This window comes from Aspergillus undulatus (assembly GCF_047715775.1).
Source record: "Aspergillus undulatus strain CBS 261.88 unplaced genomic scaffold BDV17scaffold_77, whole genome shotgun sequence".
Taxonomy (NCBI): Eukaryota; Fungi; Ascomycota; class Eurotiomycetes; order Eurotiales; family Aspergillaceae; genus Aspergillus; species Aspergillus undulatus.
The window spans coordinates 106,170-119,642 of NW_027396681.1; the positions used below are offsets into that span (position 1 = coordinate 106,170).

At 50.9% G+C, this 13,473-nt stretch overlaps 9 protein-coding genes across 9 annotated transcripts; 4 read left to right on the forward strand and 5 right to left on the reverse strand.

The window, feature by feature from the left end:
- The first annotated feature begins 325 nt into the window (after positions 1–325).
- On the forward strand, positions 326–985 carry BDV17DRAFT_224597 (uncharacterized protein). The gene has a single exon (XM_073755669.1). The coding sequence runs from the start codon at positions 427–429 to the stop codon at positions 847–849; it is 423 nt and encodes a 140-aa protein (XP_073610819.1). The 5' UTR covers positions 326–426; the 3' UTR covers positions 850–985.
- On the reverse strand, positions 986–2,330 carry ssn8 (cyclin-dependent protein serine/threonine kinase regulator SSN8). The gene is made up of 3 exons (XM_073755670.1): positions 1,969–2,330; positions 1,711–1,920; positions 986–1,661 (listed from the first exon to the last, which is right to left on the reverse strand). The coding sequence occupies exons 1-3, from the start codon at positions 2,126–2,128 to the stop codon at positions 1,123–1,125; spliced, it is 909 nt and encodes a 302-aa protein (XP_073610820.1). The 5' UTR covers positions 2,129–2,330; the 3' UTR covers positions 986–1,122.
- A 107-nt stretch (positions 2,331–2,437) lies between these two features.
- BDV17DRAFT_224641 (calcium-binding mitochondrial carrier protein) lies at positions 2,438–4,948 on the forward strand. Its single transcript, XM_073755671.1, has 7 exons — positions 2,438–2,792; positions 2,875–2,955; positions 3,045–3,252; positions 3,309–3,913; positions 3,961–4,126; positions 4,177–4,209; positions 4,264–4,948. The coding sequence occupies exons 1-7, from the start codon at positions 2,663–2,665 to the stop codon at positions 4,781–4,783; spliced, it is 1,743 nt and encodes a 580-aa protein (XP_073610821.1). The 5' UTR covers positions 2,438–2,662; the 3' UTR covers positions 4,784–4,948.
- Positions 4,949–5,571: 623 nt separating this feature from the next.
- BDV17DRAFT_224652 (glutathione S-transferase family protein) lies at positions 5,572–7,015 on the reverse strand. The gene is made up of 3 exons (XM_073755672.1): positions 6,824–7,015; positions 6,584–6,752; positions 5,572–6,507 (listed from the first exon to the last, which is right to left on the reverse strand). Exons 1-3 carry the CDS (start codon positions 6,953–6,955, stop codon positions 5,675–5,677), a joined length of 1,134 nt encoding a protein of 377 aa, XP_073610822.1. The 5' UTR covers positions 6,956–7,015; the 3' UTR covers positions 5,572–5,674.
- Positions 7,016–7,065: 50 nt separating this feature from the next.
- BDV17DRAFT_275751 (uncharacterized protein) lies at positions 7,066–8,722 on the reverse strand. Its single transcript, XM_073759254.1, has one exon. It carries the CDS (start codon positions 8,443–8,445, stop codon positions 7,414–7,416), a length of 1,032 nt encoding a protein of 343 aa, XP_073610823.1. The 5' UTR covers positions 8,446–8,722; the 3' UTR covers positions 7,066–7,413.
- A 591-nt stretch (positions 8,723–9,313) lies between these two features.
- Positions 9,314–9,787, forward strand: BDV17DRAFT_224673 (uncharacterized protein). The gene has a single exon (XM_073755673.1). The coding sequence runs from the start codon at positions 9,433–9,435 to the stop codon at positions 9,679–9,681; it is 249 nt and encodes an 82-aa protein (XP_073610824.1). The 5' UTR covers positions 9,314–9,432; the 3' UTR covers positions 9,682–9,787.
- A 571-nt stretch (positions 9,788–10,358) lies between these two features.
- BDV17DRAFT_295892 (uncharacterized protein) lies at positions 10,359–10,741 on the forward strand (the record flags this gene model as incomplete). The annotated part of the gene is made up of 3 exons (XM_073763178.1): positions 10,359–10,433; positions 10,485–10,540; positions 10,594–10,741. The coding sequence occupies 3 exons, from the start codon at positions 10,359–10,361 to the stop codon at positions 10,739–10,741; spliced, it is 279 nt and encodes a 92-aa protein (XP_073610825.1).
- On the reverse strand, positions 10,604–12,218 carry BDV17DRAFT_301379 (uncharacterized protein; the record flags this gene model as incomplete). The annotated part of the gene is made up of 3 exons (XM_073764243.1): positions 10,604–11,853; positions 11,934–11,979; positions 12,053–12,218. 3 exons carry the CDS (start codon positions 12,216–12,218, stop codon positions 10,818–10,820), a joined length of 1,248 nt encoding a protein of 415 aa, XP_073610826.1. The 3' UTR covers positions 10,604–10,817.
- Positions 12,219–12,513: 295 nt separating this feature from the next.
- BDV17DRAFT_275757 (transcription initiation factor IIA subunit gamma) lies at positions 12,514–13,276 on the reverse strand. The gene is made up of 3 exons (XM_073759255.1): positions 13,186–13,276; positions 12,975–13,122; positions 12,514–12,886 (listed from the first exon to the last, which is right to left on the reverse strand). The coding sequence occupies exons 1-3, from the start codon at positions 13,224–13,226 to the stop codon at positions 12,740–12,742; spliced, it is 336 nt and encodes a 111-aa protein (XP_073610827.1). The 5' UTR covers positions 13,227–13,276; the 3' UTR covers positions 12,514–12,739.
- Positions 13,277–13,473: the final 197 nt, after the last annotated feature.

A 13,473-nucleotide genomic window follows, 5' to 3' on the forward strand; every position in this document is an offset into this window, starting at 1 on the left:
TGAAACTGAATCATGCGGCAGGCGTTTCCGAAGATAGGCAGGGCATGCGCTGGCAAATTTCCACTACGCACGAGAGCGGACAATGATTTGCAACCAAATGATCCGAGCCCCCGCCCACAACAAACAAATGTCATCGATGATTTGCTCCCAACGTCTCCCCGGTCTTTCCATGGAACCGTGCGACTTTCCCTTCCTGATGGACCAGCGTGCCATTCTCCATTCATTCTGGAAGGACGGCGCCAATTCTTATCAGGTGACAGAGCACATTGCGACAGATGTTGTTACAGATGACAACCGCTGAGATGGGATCAATTTTGACTTGCAGAAAGAAGTCAGCTCTCTCCGCAGGATTAGGTACTCTGTATGTATTATTATTACTGACGACTAATAAGACCTGATTCCTCACTGATAACGGAGATCGAGGAAATGATCAGAAAGCATTCGAGGTCCTGCAGTAGGCGCGCACAAGCCACAAATGTGGCTTTGCTCCTTCGGCTTCAAACATTGCTCGCAGCCTGCGCCACCTTCCAGTCTCAATCCTTGAGTCATCGATGTCCCGGGACATCCTCTCCCTCGATTCGAGTGAGTCAAGGAATACAGGATATTAGGATAGAAGGCATGTTGATAATTATCTTTGCAGCCAATTTCATCATCATCATCATTGCTATCATAATCTCAGCAGGTATCTGCAGGCGTAGCATTGCCTTCCCGCACGATATCGCATATTCGCCTCGTTCATTCCACTCTAGTCCTGTAAAACAATTACATAATCTATGTGGAGATGAGATGAGGATTTCGTCAGGTAATAATCAGCTTGTTTACTCCTTTGACTGGGAATCTGAAGAATGAACATTATTAGAGAACAATGCCCTCATTTCATAATCCCAGCAGGATACTCGTGCAAGAAGTGGGCTCTGTTGAAGCAGGCAAGGGATTGAAACAATGGTTCGTATAGAACGCAAAGGGAGTAGTTATGCTAACGCCAATGGCTGTGGACAACATATGATCGTAGCCTCGGTATCCTCGAGGGCAAAAACAATAACGTCGTAAGGAGATTCAATGCTTGCTAAACGCACTGCTTATCCAGACGCTGGGTTCTCGTGAACAAGGCCCCAAAAATATTCACTTGTCCAAGCTTTTGGTTTTGACCATTCGTCCTAGGAGCTCCTTACAGTTCTTCTCGCTGTACTGTTCCCAAACCTCGTAGAGTGATACTAATTCCTGCGTACACTCGATGACCGCCTTGATATCAACCTCACTTTCAGCAAGCCAGGCGATAAGTTTCTGGATTCTAGGAGGAGGGCCCGCTCCTCCCTTGTCCCCGAAGGCCGCCAGGATATTCATACCACCATCTCGCATCGCCCCAGCTATCGGGGCTGCAGAGCCATGAAACGCTGTCTGGCTACTCGGTTTGAAGACGACAGCAACAATGATTGCCATAACAGCGATGACATGCGGCGGGTATAAGAGCGGCAAGTCGGTGAGATAGTGGTCATTAATCACTGACCATGCGAGCGCGACTTCGTCTGTGGTAAGAGCTAACTCAGATTGGAGGTCTGATAGCGTTCGGTACGGATGATGCACGATGAGTTGGGAATGCATTTCGGATATCAGAGAGAACTCGCACTCGCCTATCTTGGAGACATCGGGGGCAATGAACTCTGTGATGCATTAGCCTTGATCACGAGATACTCCGGGTAATCAGCTTACCTGGCCAGAGAGCTCGGGCCTCGCCCACAACAAATCTGATATGTTGAGGACACTCCTCCATCTTACAGGCAAGATAAAAAGCTGTCGTGAGAACGATATAGGGGCTCGAATTCCTGATTTCGTTCTTCGTATAGTACCGTTTGATATACACTTGAGCTGTGGCAAGTGCTTGCTGTCTGGTCGACATCCGTTTGCCGAGCTTTATGAGTTCTGTTGCCGCTTAGCTTGAGTTCTTCTATCTATAGGACTTGTCCTTACGCTGACTGAAGTATATATTCAGCAGTCGTTGATCTGGTAAAGGGAATTGCGAGTGGGCGGTTTTCTCCTTCTCCTTGAAACCATCACGAATTTCAGCCAGACGCTCTCGTGTAAACAGCCAGTGTTTGCGCTGGGTTGATGCCCAGTAGTTGGCAGCCATGATGTATAGGTTCGTCGAATTTGATGAAGTTCATTCCAATCATCTCATCATGACAAATGGCAGAATTAACTGGCGACACCAGGTACTTCAAGCCCCTAGTTAGGAATATAGGTCGTATGATGCTAGCTGTAGACCGGCATAATCCGTTCCCCTCGTGAGCGAGTCAGTATAGTAGAGGTAAGAATGAAGTTGCGATGGTCCGAGGGCATGGATTTCCTGAAGGGGAATAGTGAGGCCGTTCAGGTCCCGTGAACTCGGACGTAAAGTCGGACTCGGAATATATTTTCTTCCGCCAGCGATGGTTCACAAAGCAAATCATCGCTGGGGGATTTCTCATGGCCATTATCGGGCTCGAACCCCAATCTTTGATATCTGCAACTCTCTCGTTATCTTTATAGCTTGCAGATTCGATGCCCTTGCTATCACTACGCAAATTCTCCCCTACAGACGCGGGAAAACCCTCAGTTCACGATTTCTTGACCCCTCCTTAAAAATATGACGGAAGGCCGATAAGAAACTTGACTCGAACCCAATATGGCCGGCGGCGAGTCGAAGGATGAATGCGACCAAAGAGTCGCAAGGCTCTGGACGCGCCTGGGTGCTGAGAAAAAGGATCGCCTGGATTACAATGGGCTGAAGAAGGGCTTGAGGAAGATCGATCACCGTGAGCTGCTCCATGACCTCATCTCGTGCTCTCACTAGCACCTGACCGGTAGCGCTGGTACTAACGTTTTTGCGTCTGGTAGCCTTGAAGAATGCCGATACTATGTTGCGGGATATTTTTCGGTCAGTCGATGCCAATGGAGATGGGAGCATCGAATACTTCGGTAAGATCACACGTCATTGATCGTGACCAGATCTCGATACTCGAACAGCTGGCTCCAGCTGGTGATTTAATCAACCTAATTATTCCTAGAGTTCCGAGCCTTTGTCGACCGCGCCGAGCATGAGCTTTGGCAGCTCTTCAAGAGCATTGATCACAACCATAATGGGGAAATCGACAAGGGCGAGCTCAAAGCAGCTTTCTCGAAATCCGGCCTCACGGTCTCGAACGCCAAGATAGAAGAGTTCTTTGCGGATGTGGATACAAATAAGGATGGTGTTATTACTTATCCAGAGTGGAGGTGTGTATCTCACGAGGGCCTCTTTGGAGCCTCGCTGATCGCTTCGTGTCATGCAGGGACTTCCTTCTATTCCTGTCCGGTTACTCGTCCTACGACCTGCACGCCGTCCTGTCATACTACTCGGCCACGGGAAATCTAAACCCGGAAGGAGATGTCCACATCAACGATCTGCAGGGTTTAGGTACAGACCACTCGTTTCTTACACGTTATATTTTGGCTATCAAGACATTTTTGCACAAGACTTTCCCAGCACACATTTTGACAACCCTCCTCCCGTCAGCCCATGCGGAAGCTCCGCAGCCTGCGTTTGCGAATGATCCTTCAGCCTGTGACGGTGATCCAGAATTGGAGTGGCTGCCCATACCCAGGACCGTCGCCATGTGGATGTCCTTTCGATATTATGAACAGAAGTTGACCGAGAATACTCCTCAACTAGGTTATTTCATTGCTGGTGGTATTGCAGGCGCCGTGTCCAGGACAGCAACTGCCCCATTGGATCGTCTGAAAGTATATCTCATTGCAAAAACCGGACCCAAATCGCCCGCCGTCAATGCCGCCAAAGAGGGAGCTCCGATCAAGGCAGCTGGGAGAGCATCAAAGTCACTGGCCAATGCAGTGAAAGAGCTATGGAGGGCCGGAGGTATTCGGAGTCTGTTCGCGGGTATGTGACCGACGTCTCTGGTGATTGAGCATCGCTGACGGGCCAAGGCAACGGTTTAAACGTTGTAAAAGTTATGCCTGAATCAGCCATCAAGTTTGGTGCCTATGAGTCTGCCAAACGGGCCTTTGCCCGCCTCGAGGGCCACAACGATCCCAAACGGCTGCGGCCGACTTCACAATTTCTGTCTGGTGGGTGTGGTGGAATGGTTGCGCAGTATGTTACCCGGATCCGTTCTCCATACGGACCGTTCTAACATGACTCAGATGCTTTGTTTACCCTCTTGATACCCTGAAATTGTAAGTCCTTAGGTACCCCTTTCTGCCGCTTCGACGGCTAACATATTTTACCAGCCGAATGCAATGTGAAGTCGTCGAAGGCGGTCTAAAAGGAAACCAGCTCATAGCAGCGACAGCTCAAAAGGTCTGGAACAAAAATGGCATTTTCGGATTCTTTCGTGGCCTGCCGCTTGGTCTGATTGGAATGTTCCCCTACGCCGCCATTGATCTATCAACGTTCGAATACCTAAAACGCACCCTTCTTGCCCGGAAAGCTCGCCAGCACGGCTGCCATGAGGATGATGTCCCGCTCTCCAACTTTGCAACGGGCGCAATCGGTGCCCTTAGTGGAGGTGTCAGCGCGTCGGTCGTCTATCCGTTGAACGTTCTTCGAACTCGAATGCAGGCCCAAGGCACTGTCCTGCATCCAACCACCTACACCAGCGTCATGGATGTTGCTCGCAAAACAGTCCAGAGTGAAGGTGTGCGCGGATTCTACAAGGGGCTTACACCCAACCTTCTCAAGGTCGCACCAGCAGTGTCTATCAGTTACGTTGTCTACGAGAACTCAAAGCGCATGCTCGGATTGAGATAAGAGTTACTGGGTCGTGATAATGAACGGGCATTGGCCCGCCGCTCTTGTGAGGATCACACCTTTACCTTAAGGGAAATGCCAGGACAAGCGCCAGGCTGAGGCAGACATCTGCCTCCGACCTCAAGTGTCAAGCCGCTTACCCACGTCAAATCAGCGTTGTCAAACCTCGCCATTAGGTGATTGACCTCAACCTACAGCACTTGGACCAGATCGGATCCCTTCATCTTCTTCGTCACCTGAAACCATTTACTTTCCTTGTTGGCTATTCAAAAGCGTTTACCGAGATACCCTAACCCGACCGCTTTGAATGCAACGCCACGATTCCATCAATGGATACTAATTCATTCAATTCTCTCGTTTGCGAAGCCATCCGCAAATGCTTCCTTCCTCACCGTACCACCTTTGTCCCATATACTTCCACGAGCCAACAGAACCCTCGTGGCCCGCCATTTTGGTACACTTTTCTTTCCTACTACAGCACATTTAACCTCGCATGGCAAGGCGTCCTGCGAAGAAGCATTCACCGGAGTTTTATTCTAATTTCCCAGAACGGAACCAATGTACATTGCCTGGAAGCCTGGGACTTTCACCCTTCTGCTCGATTCTCATCTTTGTATTTAGTTACGGACCGCTCCACTGGGTCGCGGTCGGTCTGGTGTCCGTCTAGACCATTTCTGTTAGGATAGATTTATATAGTGTACGGTATAGAGGATGGTGGAATATCTGAATGAGTTTTTTTTGTGCATCTCATTGTTGCGATAAAGTGACAGTGACAGTGGCTTGATCTATACTATAGCAATGGAAGCTTATTTTGGCAGTGTCGCTTTCCGTTTCCCATTTCAATATGTAGATGGATAATGTAACAACAGATCAATGAACAAAAAAAACCACTTACTTCCTTACAACAGCAACATCCTCCCCCTTAGGAAGAATATCCGGCACGGGACCCAAAGGCGTAATTCCATACGGATTAATCTGCGAATGACTCTTCGTATAATGCTTCTTGATATGCTCAAATTCCGTCGTCTCCCTGAACGCAGAAACATCCCAGTACAGCCTCCTCAACCAGTCATGGATAGCCGGGTATCCCGACCTTATGTCGCGGAGGTTACACTTGAAGTGCTGGACGTAGACGGGGTCGAAGCGGATGATTGTTGTGAAGAGCCGGATATCTGCTTCTGTGATATTATCGCCGAAGTAGTAGGCTGATTTTGAGCTCGCAAGATGAGATTCAATTTTATCGAGCGAGGAAAAGAGCGTTGTGACGTTCTTCTCGTATGCCTCCTGCGTCGTCGCGAAACCAGACTTATAGACCCCGTTATTGACGTCGTTGTACGTCCACTCGTTTGTAGCTTCAATGTCCTTACGGAGAGTAGACGGGAAGAGATCGACCTTCTTGAACTCGGGGGCGATGAGATCGTCGAATTCGTAGTACAGCATGCGGATGATCTCGGCGCTCTCGTTGCTCACGATGCGGCTGGTCTTTTTGTCATACAGGACGGGCACCGTGAAGCGGCCGGTGTAGTCGGGGTCGTTGGCGAAGTAGATCTCGCGGAGGTGCGTGTAGTCTTTGTGGAGAGGGTCTGGGGTTGTGTGCGGGCCTGGGATGGACTCGTCGGGGGCTGCGAAGCGCCAGCCTTTCTCGCCGAGGTGCCAATGCACAGAGGTATAGGTAATGAGATCCTCAAGGCCTTTCAGTTTGCGAACGATGAGGGTTCGGTGTGCTGCGAGTGTGAATCTCGTATAAGCCAATTTCCCCACAATCATAGCTCTAATCACGAAGGAGAATAGAGTACATACCCCAAGGACAAGCATAAGAGACATATAAATGATACCTCCCCTTCTCAGGTGGAAACTCCGCGCCCTGTTCGCGCGAGATCCAGTTGCGGAAGACCGACGCCTGGCGCTTGAACTCGCCGGACTTGTCGTTGGGATTTACCCAGTTGGTGATTTTGTCTTTGTTTCCGGTCTAGATATATAGAGAAGAGTCAACTTGTTAGTAAAAGGGGTTGCATGAGACTGCAAAAGTAGTCTACTTACGGCCATGGCGCGTGGTGCGGGGATGGAGAAAGCTCTGGAAACTGATAGGTTTGGAACGGACGGTCTTGCGACGATGCGGGAGGGCGATAGATGCTGCGCTAGCTGGGTGGCTCTTCGCAGCACGGGAAACATGAGAGTTGAGGTAGAAGAGAGGGCTCAAGGGCTATATGGGCTGGAGCTGCTGCAGTGAAGATTGAGAAGCGCGGGAATTGGAGAAGGAAGGGTTATGACGTTGATTACGGATTGGTCACTAAGCTAGACTAAGCGCTGACAAACTGGTTGCTCATCCACCAGAAAGTTTGGAAAGCTTGAACAGCGCTGAAAAAGCCAAAGTAGATGGATATTTTTACTTATGTCACAGCCATGTAAAGCTTAATATCAATATAGTCATTCCCTAGGCTACGAGATAGGACTGTAGCCCGACCCATACAGAAGCCCACGATCAGCACGTCTGAGAGCTGTGGACCGATATGGCTAACGGCCTTGGAATAATGAATAGACTTGTAGTCCTTCAACCCTGCGCTCTACCAGGATGATATGTTTGAGCCCAGTCCTCTAACCGCATGCCCGTAAGCCATTGCATACAGAACCTAAGCATACCCCAAGGTCAACATCTTCCTCATCAACGCCTCCTTCAGCCCAAGATCCCCAGGCTCAATATCGCCCCACCGCTCCTCAACCAGCAACCGAACAAAAGGATCATCATACTCATCCGCATATTTCAGCGCTGCCCGAAACACCACGCTGTTAGACGGCCAGGGTACCGGAAATGCGTAGCATTCGAACCGCACGTGCATACCTAGCAGTCGCGCAAACGTGCCGAAATCACGGTCTCGGATTAGATTGCGTAGCGTGCGAGTGGCGAGGTGGCAGTCGGTATCCCTGTCGAGGAATGCTCTTGTCGAGAGGAGCTGCAGGAACTCGAGCTTCTCCTCTGTCCAGGGTGCGCGAAGCAATTTGTTGGGAAGAGGGGAGCCTTCGCAGTATGGGAATTCAAAGTAGATCTTCCCTGAGCATTGCGTGAGTCCTGCTGCAAGGACCTCGACAATTCCGAGGTTGAACCACACTGCCACATTATAGTCGTGAGAGGCTTTGGGGTTGGAGGCATCGGATTCGCCGCGTCCCGGTCGGTTGGCTCTCAATATCAAATCAATCTCGCCGCGCTGCCCATTTGAGGAGTTAGCGTAGGGCTTTAAATTGTCAAACCACCCCGCGAAGCCATCAAGGAGATGACTGTCATCGGGAATAACCTCAAACTCGGGCTGTTGATATCTAAAAACATGTTCCAGGAACGCCAACTGACAGCTGCGAATCAAGGGCAAGGTGCACCATCGGCACTCAAGGATTTGAGTGCGAAGCTCCTTTAACTCGTCATTGCCAATCCAGCTAACAGAGTCAAGAGGAGGCAGGAAGTGCTGCGTGAGGAAGCGCTTTCCATCGCCGTCTGCTTTCGCGAACGCAAGCCGAACGAGCCATGTATAGAGGGTGGGATTGGAGAGCGCCCGGCCCAGGTAAATTGAGGCTCGAGGGAGGTTGAGATCCAGGCAGCGAAGGAATATCTCCTGGATTATCTCGGCAGGTAAATGCTCCAGTCGCGACTTGGGTCTGAGCTCTCGGAGCATTTGACCGAACCAGTTTTAAGCTCGGCCAGGCGGGTCTCCAGGGCGCGATGCGGTAGGTTCAATTGATTGCGCAGGGATGGTTGGAATGAACCATTGGCATAGTACTTTGAGGGCAAGTGAACCAACTACACTCCCGTCATCCCTTCGCTCGGTGCCGGAGGTTTCCAGTCGATTTGAATGGTGCCGACGCAGCGATGTCGAGACAAGCACAGGAGTCACGACGAGTCAGAACAGCAGAGGAGCGGAGGAGCAAAGGCCCAAGGGTCAAGGTGAGCCGGAGCGGGACAATCATCCCCCGCGGCGCTAAACATCCTGGACTGTTGATCGGCCCAGAAGCCACTTCACGAACTTCACATCCAGACTCCAGCTGGCAGCCAATTCACTGGCAGATTTCGGCAATCTCGGTCGGACCGCTGGCAATTCCCTGCGCACGTCGAGGGCTGTCGTGCACCACTGACTGTCGCGCATACCCGGACGGCGCATATGCTGAATCGCCCTTACACCCAGCGGCAGCAAGGAGCAGAGGCCAGAGCTGTCTTATCTCTTAGGCTTACGATCGGCCAAGCCGTATCTTCACTCTATTATCCGCGAAGCATGCCATGACTCCATAGTTGATCCGTGATATGTAGGACTGCGTATAAACGCGTCGGGAACTCAGCTCTCCCTGTACTAGGCACAAGGCGCCAGGCACCGAGCCCTTGGTCAGGATCGGAGGAGACTGAATTCCGTCGAAGTTCTTGCCCAATCATGTGTCGATGCTGGGCCACCCGTCACTGAAGAATGGGAAAGGCAATGTGGAATGTTCGGCCATTTACTGTCTATACATTCTGCGGCTAAGCGGTTGAGATTACCGCAGCGATCGTTGACAGGAACTCAGAGAGGTAGTTCCGTCGATTCGTAATACGTGTCAATGCGATATGCTATGTGGAGTGAATTCAAGAGTCCAGTAAAAGTTCCGGAATTTCTTCGTCAAAGCGTGCAGATTGCATGAGACGGGAGGGAGCAGGAACTGCTGCTTTCCGAGACACCAAGGGCGATCTCTCCGAGTCGAGTCCAACCTTCGTGCAGTTGCGTTTGGCAGCTGAACTTTCTTTGGTAGAGCATCCTTTCGGAGATAAAGGAAGTGCAGACACTCGCTTGCTGATTGACCCAGACAGAAGGTCAAGCACCCAGGCAGCCAGCGCATCCATTCCTCGGCGAAATTCTCATTCGGTGCCTTGGGACGACAGCGAGTGACAGTATGGAGATTCAATTGGTAATATGCAAGGGAACCAAACAACGGCTGGAGCAAACGCTGCGCATCAACTGTTTTGGTGCAACATCCTAGCCTTAACCGGCGTTGAAGAAATAGTGCCCATGGTTGCTGCGCTTTATTATCAAGAAAATAAACATCATTCTTTTGTGCTTGCCCGGCTTCATGCTCACGACTGGCGCCCGAGTTTCTGGGTCATTGTCTAATAGGGCAACGGAAAGAAAGATGGTCAAAGGAATGCGCTGTCGAAATGCTAGACAGGGAGGACCAAGCCAGCACATACCTCCGAAGTTTGGCTCCGTGCCACAAGATTGCCGATCCACCCAAGTCTGTAGATCCATCCTGTCGCGCCTGAAACCCATTATGTATATAACGCCCAGGTCCCAGATCCCTGGAAATAGTTTCCACCTCTCTATCACAATCCACTGCTTCAGCGATCAGTCTTTCGTTTTGTCTTTTGATTGTTTTGGCGTTATTCATAGTCCCTCGTTCGATATCCTGTCTCACGAAAGCACAGCCTGCGTAGCATACCCTCATTTCCACATTCAGATCCAGCTGCATCGGTCCGTTTGTATATAGTGGCCGACCGCACACAGAACATCGACCCTCGTTATTCCGCGAAATTCGACGCAAAAAACAAAAGCCAACCGACTTCGAAATCATGGACTGTTTTCGGCAAATATACTGTCTCATTAAAAGCCCGTTCACACGCAGCCAACATCAAGTTATAGAAATTGTGAGTTCGTCGCCATATATTGCAGGCGCAGTATTGATGATCGATTTCCAGGGCCCTCCAACAAACTTTCGAAAGGAAGAACTGCCGTCGTTCTTCGCCGATGATGAGTTCGTATCCTTAAGCCTGATTACGCATATCATCGGTTCTGACGATATCGCAGCGCAATCACCCTGCACAGCCGCACGGTACTCGAGAAAGACGCCATAGTAAACACCACCGAGGACGAACCGTCGAAGAGGGATAAGATTAAGAGCCAAGTTCGGAGGCTGAGCGTCAAGGTGTCGCGACCGCTTATCGACGCAGAATGACGTGGTTGACGCGTATGTGTTGAAAATGGTGAATAGACAAAGAGCAAGATCGACTTGCTAGTCGCAGATGGGTGTTTCAGATCAGAAAAGTCGGTACTTCATTGAGGCGTGATTTCTTCGACCCCGTGTCCTTATCTTGGAGTCTCTTCTGTTTGTTGTTGGTATAGAGGGACCGGCGTCTTTCAGATTGTACAGTAGGCTTGGGCAGCTCCGGAAGTTCGTCAAAGTCATCAAATACCAATCTCCTTTTAGCTTGAACAGTGTTCGAAGGAGTAACTTTTGCCCCCGTAGTTGGCTCCTTCTTTACGTCTCTTGGGAGACGCGTCTCGGCAGTCGGGCGTGTTGAGGTAGCAGAGGAACGCAGCAACTGTGAGCTCGATGAGGTGCTGCCCCTTTTCGTAGCGGTCGTAGGTTGGCGCACCGTACTGTCGAGACCATTTTCGCTAACACGGTGCATCGAATGAGGCCGCTGGGCCGTTGAGCTCGAGGGGACGCTTCTTCTCGCAATTGTGGGACTGGACCGATTTACTCCAGCATCAAGATCGTCATCGTCATCAGTAGTCTCATCAAGTAGGGCAGGAGCAGGCTCCGTTCTTCCTTTCTTCACGCGAACACGGTCATCGTCGCCATCATCAAACCCACCATCACGCTCTTGGGCCCCCAATCCAGTCCCAGAACCCTGCGCAAGCCCCGCCGCCGCCCTCGTCGAAGACCTCATGCCCTTCAAGCCAAACAAACTCCTCGCCCGTCTCGGACTAAGAATTAAATTCTGCAAATGCGTGCCCGCCCACGAACTCTCCTCCTCCTCATCCCCTCCATCCTCACCCCGCACCTTCTCCCTCTCCCCGAGGACGCTGACCAGACCGTCCTCCTGCCTCTTGTCAAGCTCCTCAGCTTTATATCTCTTCTTTGTGACCTCACTAACAGGTGTAATCCCATCCGTCGGGCGAGCGATGCCCGCAATAGCAGCCGCATTCTTGTCCTTCGCTTCCCTTTTCCGACGGACGAATTCGGCGTAGTGCAGGTGGCGCGTGAATGTTTGTGCGACGGCGTAGAATTCGTCTTCGACCATCATGTAGATATCGTCGTGGTCGAGGCCTTCAATTAGGAATCTGGGAGGAGAACGTCAATGCTGAGATATTTGAGAGCTTTTCTTTTCTTTTTTTTTTCTTTCAGGACGATAAAGACATACTCTTCCGATGGGCAACGGTGGATTGGAGAGGAAGGCGGACTGGGAGCTATAGATTAGGAGTGACGGTCAGTTTAAACCCATCCAACAGAGATCCAAGGACTGAGATAGGCAATGCGTACATGACTTCAGGAAGTCCCTCTTTGACTCCCTCTTGGTCAGAGTTTCAACTTCGTGTTTGACACGAGGTCGCGGGCTGGAAGTGCACTTTATCTCTGTGGCCGGGGGGTTCGATTCGCGTTTCGTCTTCCCGGGCCCCGCTGCGAGCCAGGGAAGTGTTCTGGGCATGATGAACTGGCTGAGATATCTGCGAGCGCGGAGTGAGAGTCGCCATCCGTCATTATGCGAGCGAAATGCTGAATGGCATCATTGAAGTAAATGCGAATGATGGATAAACGCGAAATAATTTAGTTCGCGTTGGTAGTCACGGCAGCGGCGATCTAGTGACGGGGCAGATGCCCCACGCTCCCGGGGTCCACATTCGGGGTGCCTGGACAGCCTCAAGGGCTGGCTAGGCTCCGGTCGACCTCCTGGGTTCAAATGAGTATGTACTGTACTACGAACACCATGCCAGCCGAATACTCCGGTGATGACCAACTATGCTAGCTTTCATTCGGGTATCAGTCTTATCTGCTGAATTCGGTACCTGATGTCAGCACAAACGATGCGATGAATATGTCCCACTAACGCCAGGAAAGTAAGACAACCACAATGCCCAGAAGCCCTGCTACCAGGGAAAAACGAGATAGAAAAACGCCCCATAATATCATATCAGATGCCAGATGCCCATATCATTTGTAAAATTCACTTCACGCCTCCCCAGGCCTCTTGCTATTACAGCTCACAATCTTGACCTTCTCCGCGGAGACAGTTTGCTGGTTGTCGAGCTTGAAGTTGACATCCTTGATCAGGAACGTCCAGACTTCGTCACAGAAGCGGTATGTGTCGAGGTGGCCCTGTTCACGCAAACAAACATAATCAGCATATATCCCAATAGCCTCAGGACGCATGAACAATGAGGAGCTGTGACCAGGGCTGCCATACCTTGAATGTCAACCTCGTCCGAACCTTATCCGCCAGAACTTCAGTGATGACTCGGTCAAAAGTAGAGAGGATCTTCATGGCGAGTTGGGGCTCGATGCGCCCTTCGTTGATCAGGTCATCGAGGGTATCGGTTAGTGAGAGGCCGAGACTGTAAAGTGAATGCGGCGGTTAGTACTAGTGCCAGTGATTCAGATCAGGGCCGGAGGCATACCTGCTCCCACGGTAAAGCTCGTAGTATGCTTGCGCGCTCATCTTGGCGGTGTTGACGAGCGGCGATGAGGCTGAAAGGTAGTTGAATGAGGGATGGTTGATGACTCCGATAAGATGTGGAGGTTGGATTACTTGCACGTGATATATAAGACGTGGAGCAATTACGTCACGTGCGCGTTTGAAGGTGACCACCGCCAGCAGGTTACAGGTCAGGTGGCACCGTTCTAGGGGTGAGACGCCGCGCTAGCCGATCACCTGACTAATATTACGGCTTCCGACGCTAATTGTA

Excerpts from the sequence above, each read along its gene's own strand:
- BDV17DRAFT_224597 (XM_073755669.1), top strand. The coding sequence starts at position 427 with ATGATCAGAAAGCATTCGAGGTCCTGCAGTAGGCGCGCACAAGCCACA.
- ssn8 (XM_073755670.1), bottom strand. The coding sequence starts at position 2,128 with ATGGCTGCCAACTACTGGGCATCAACCCAGCGCAAACACTGGCTGTTT. Across the intron at positions 1,921-1,968 it reads GAATATATACTTCAGTCAGC|AACTCATAAAGCTCGGCAAA; the intron begins GTAAGGACAAGT and ends AAGCGGCAACAG. Across the intron at positions 1,662-1,710 it reads GGCCCGAGCTCTCTGGCCAG|AGTTCATTGCCCCCGATGTC; the intron begins GTAAGCTGATTA and ends AATGCATCACAG.
- BDV17DRAFT_275751 (XM_073759254.1), bottom strand. The coding sequence starts at position 8,445 with ATGCTCCGAGAGCTCAGACCCAAGTCGCGACTGGAGCATTTACCTGCC.
- BDV17DRAFT_275757 (XM_073759255.1), bottom strand. The coding sequence starts at position 13,226 with ATGAGCGCGCAAGCATACTACGAGCTTTACCGTGGGAGCAG. Across the intron at positions 13,123-13,185 it reads GAGCTTTACCGTGGGAGCAG|TCTCGGCCTCTCACTAACCG; the intron begins GTATGCCTCCGG and ends TTCACTTTACAG. Across the intron at positions 12,887-12,974 it reads GGACGAGGTTGACATTCAAG|GGCCACCTCGACACATACCG; the intron begins GTATGGCAGCCC and ends TTGCGTGAACAG.
- BDV17DRAFT_224673 (XM_073755673.1), top strand. The coding sequence starts at position 9,433 with ATGAGACGGGAGGGAGCAGGAACTGCTGCTTTCCGAGACACCAAGGGC.
- BDV17DRAFT_224641 (XM_073755671.1), top strand. The coding sequence starts at position 2,663 with ATGGCCGGCGGCGAGTCGAAGGATGAATGCGACCAAAGAGTCGCAAGG. Across the intron at positions 3,253-3,308 it reads ATTACTTATCCAGAGTGGAG|GGACTTCCTTCTATTCCTGT; the intron begins GTGTGTATCTCA and ends CGTGTCATGCAG. Across the intron at positions 4,127-4,176 it reads TGTGGTGGAATGGTTGCGCA|ATGCTTTGTTTACCCTCTTG; the intron begins GTATGTTACCCG and ends AACATGACTCAG.
- BDV17DRAFT_224652 (XM_073755672.1), bottom strand. The coding sequence starts at position 6,955 with ATGTTTCCCGTGCTGCGAAGAGCCACCCAGCTAGCGCAGCATCTATCG. Across the intron at positions 6,753-6,823 it reads CCGCACCACGCGCCATGGCC|ACCGGAAACAAAGACAAAAT; the intron begins GTAAGTAGACTA and ends CTATATATCTAG. Across the intron at positions 6,508-6,583 it reads CTCTTATGCTTGTCCTTGGG|CACACCGAACCCTCATCGTT; the intron begins GTATGTACTCTA and ends TCACACTCGCAG.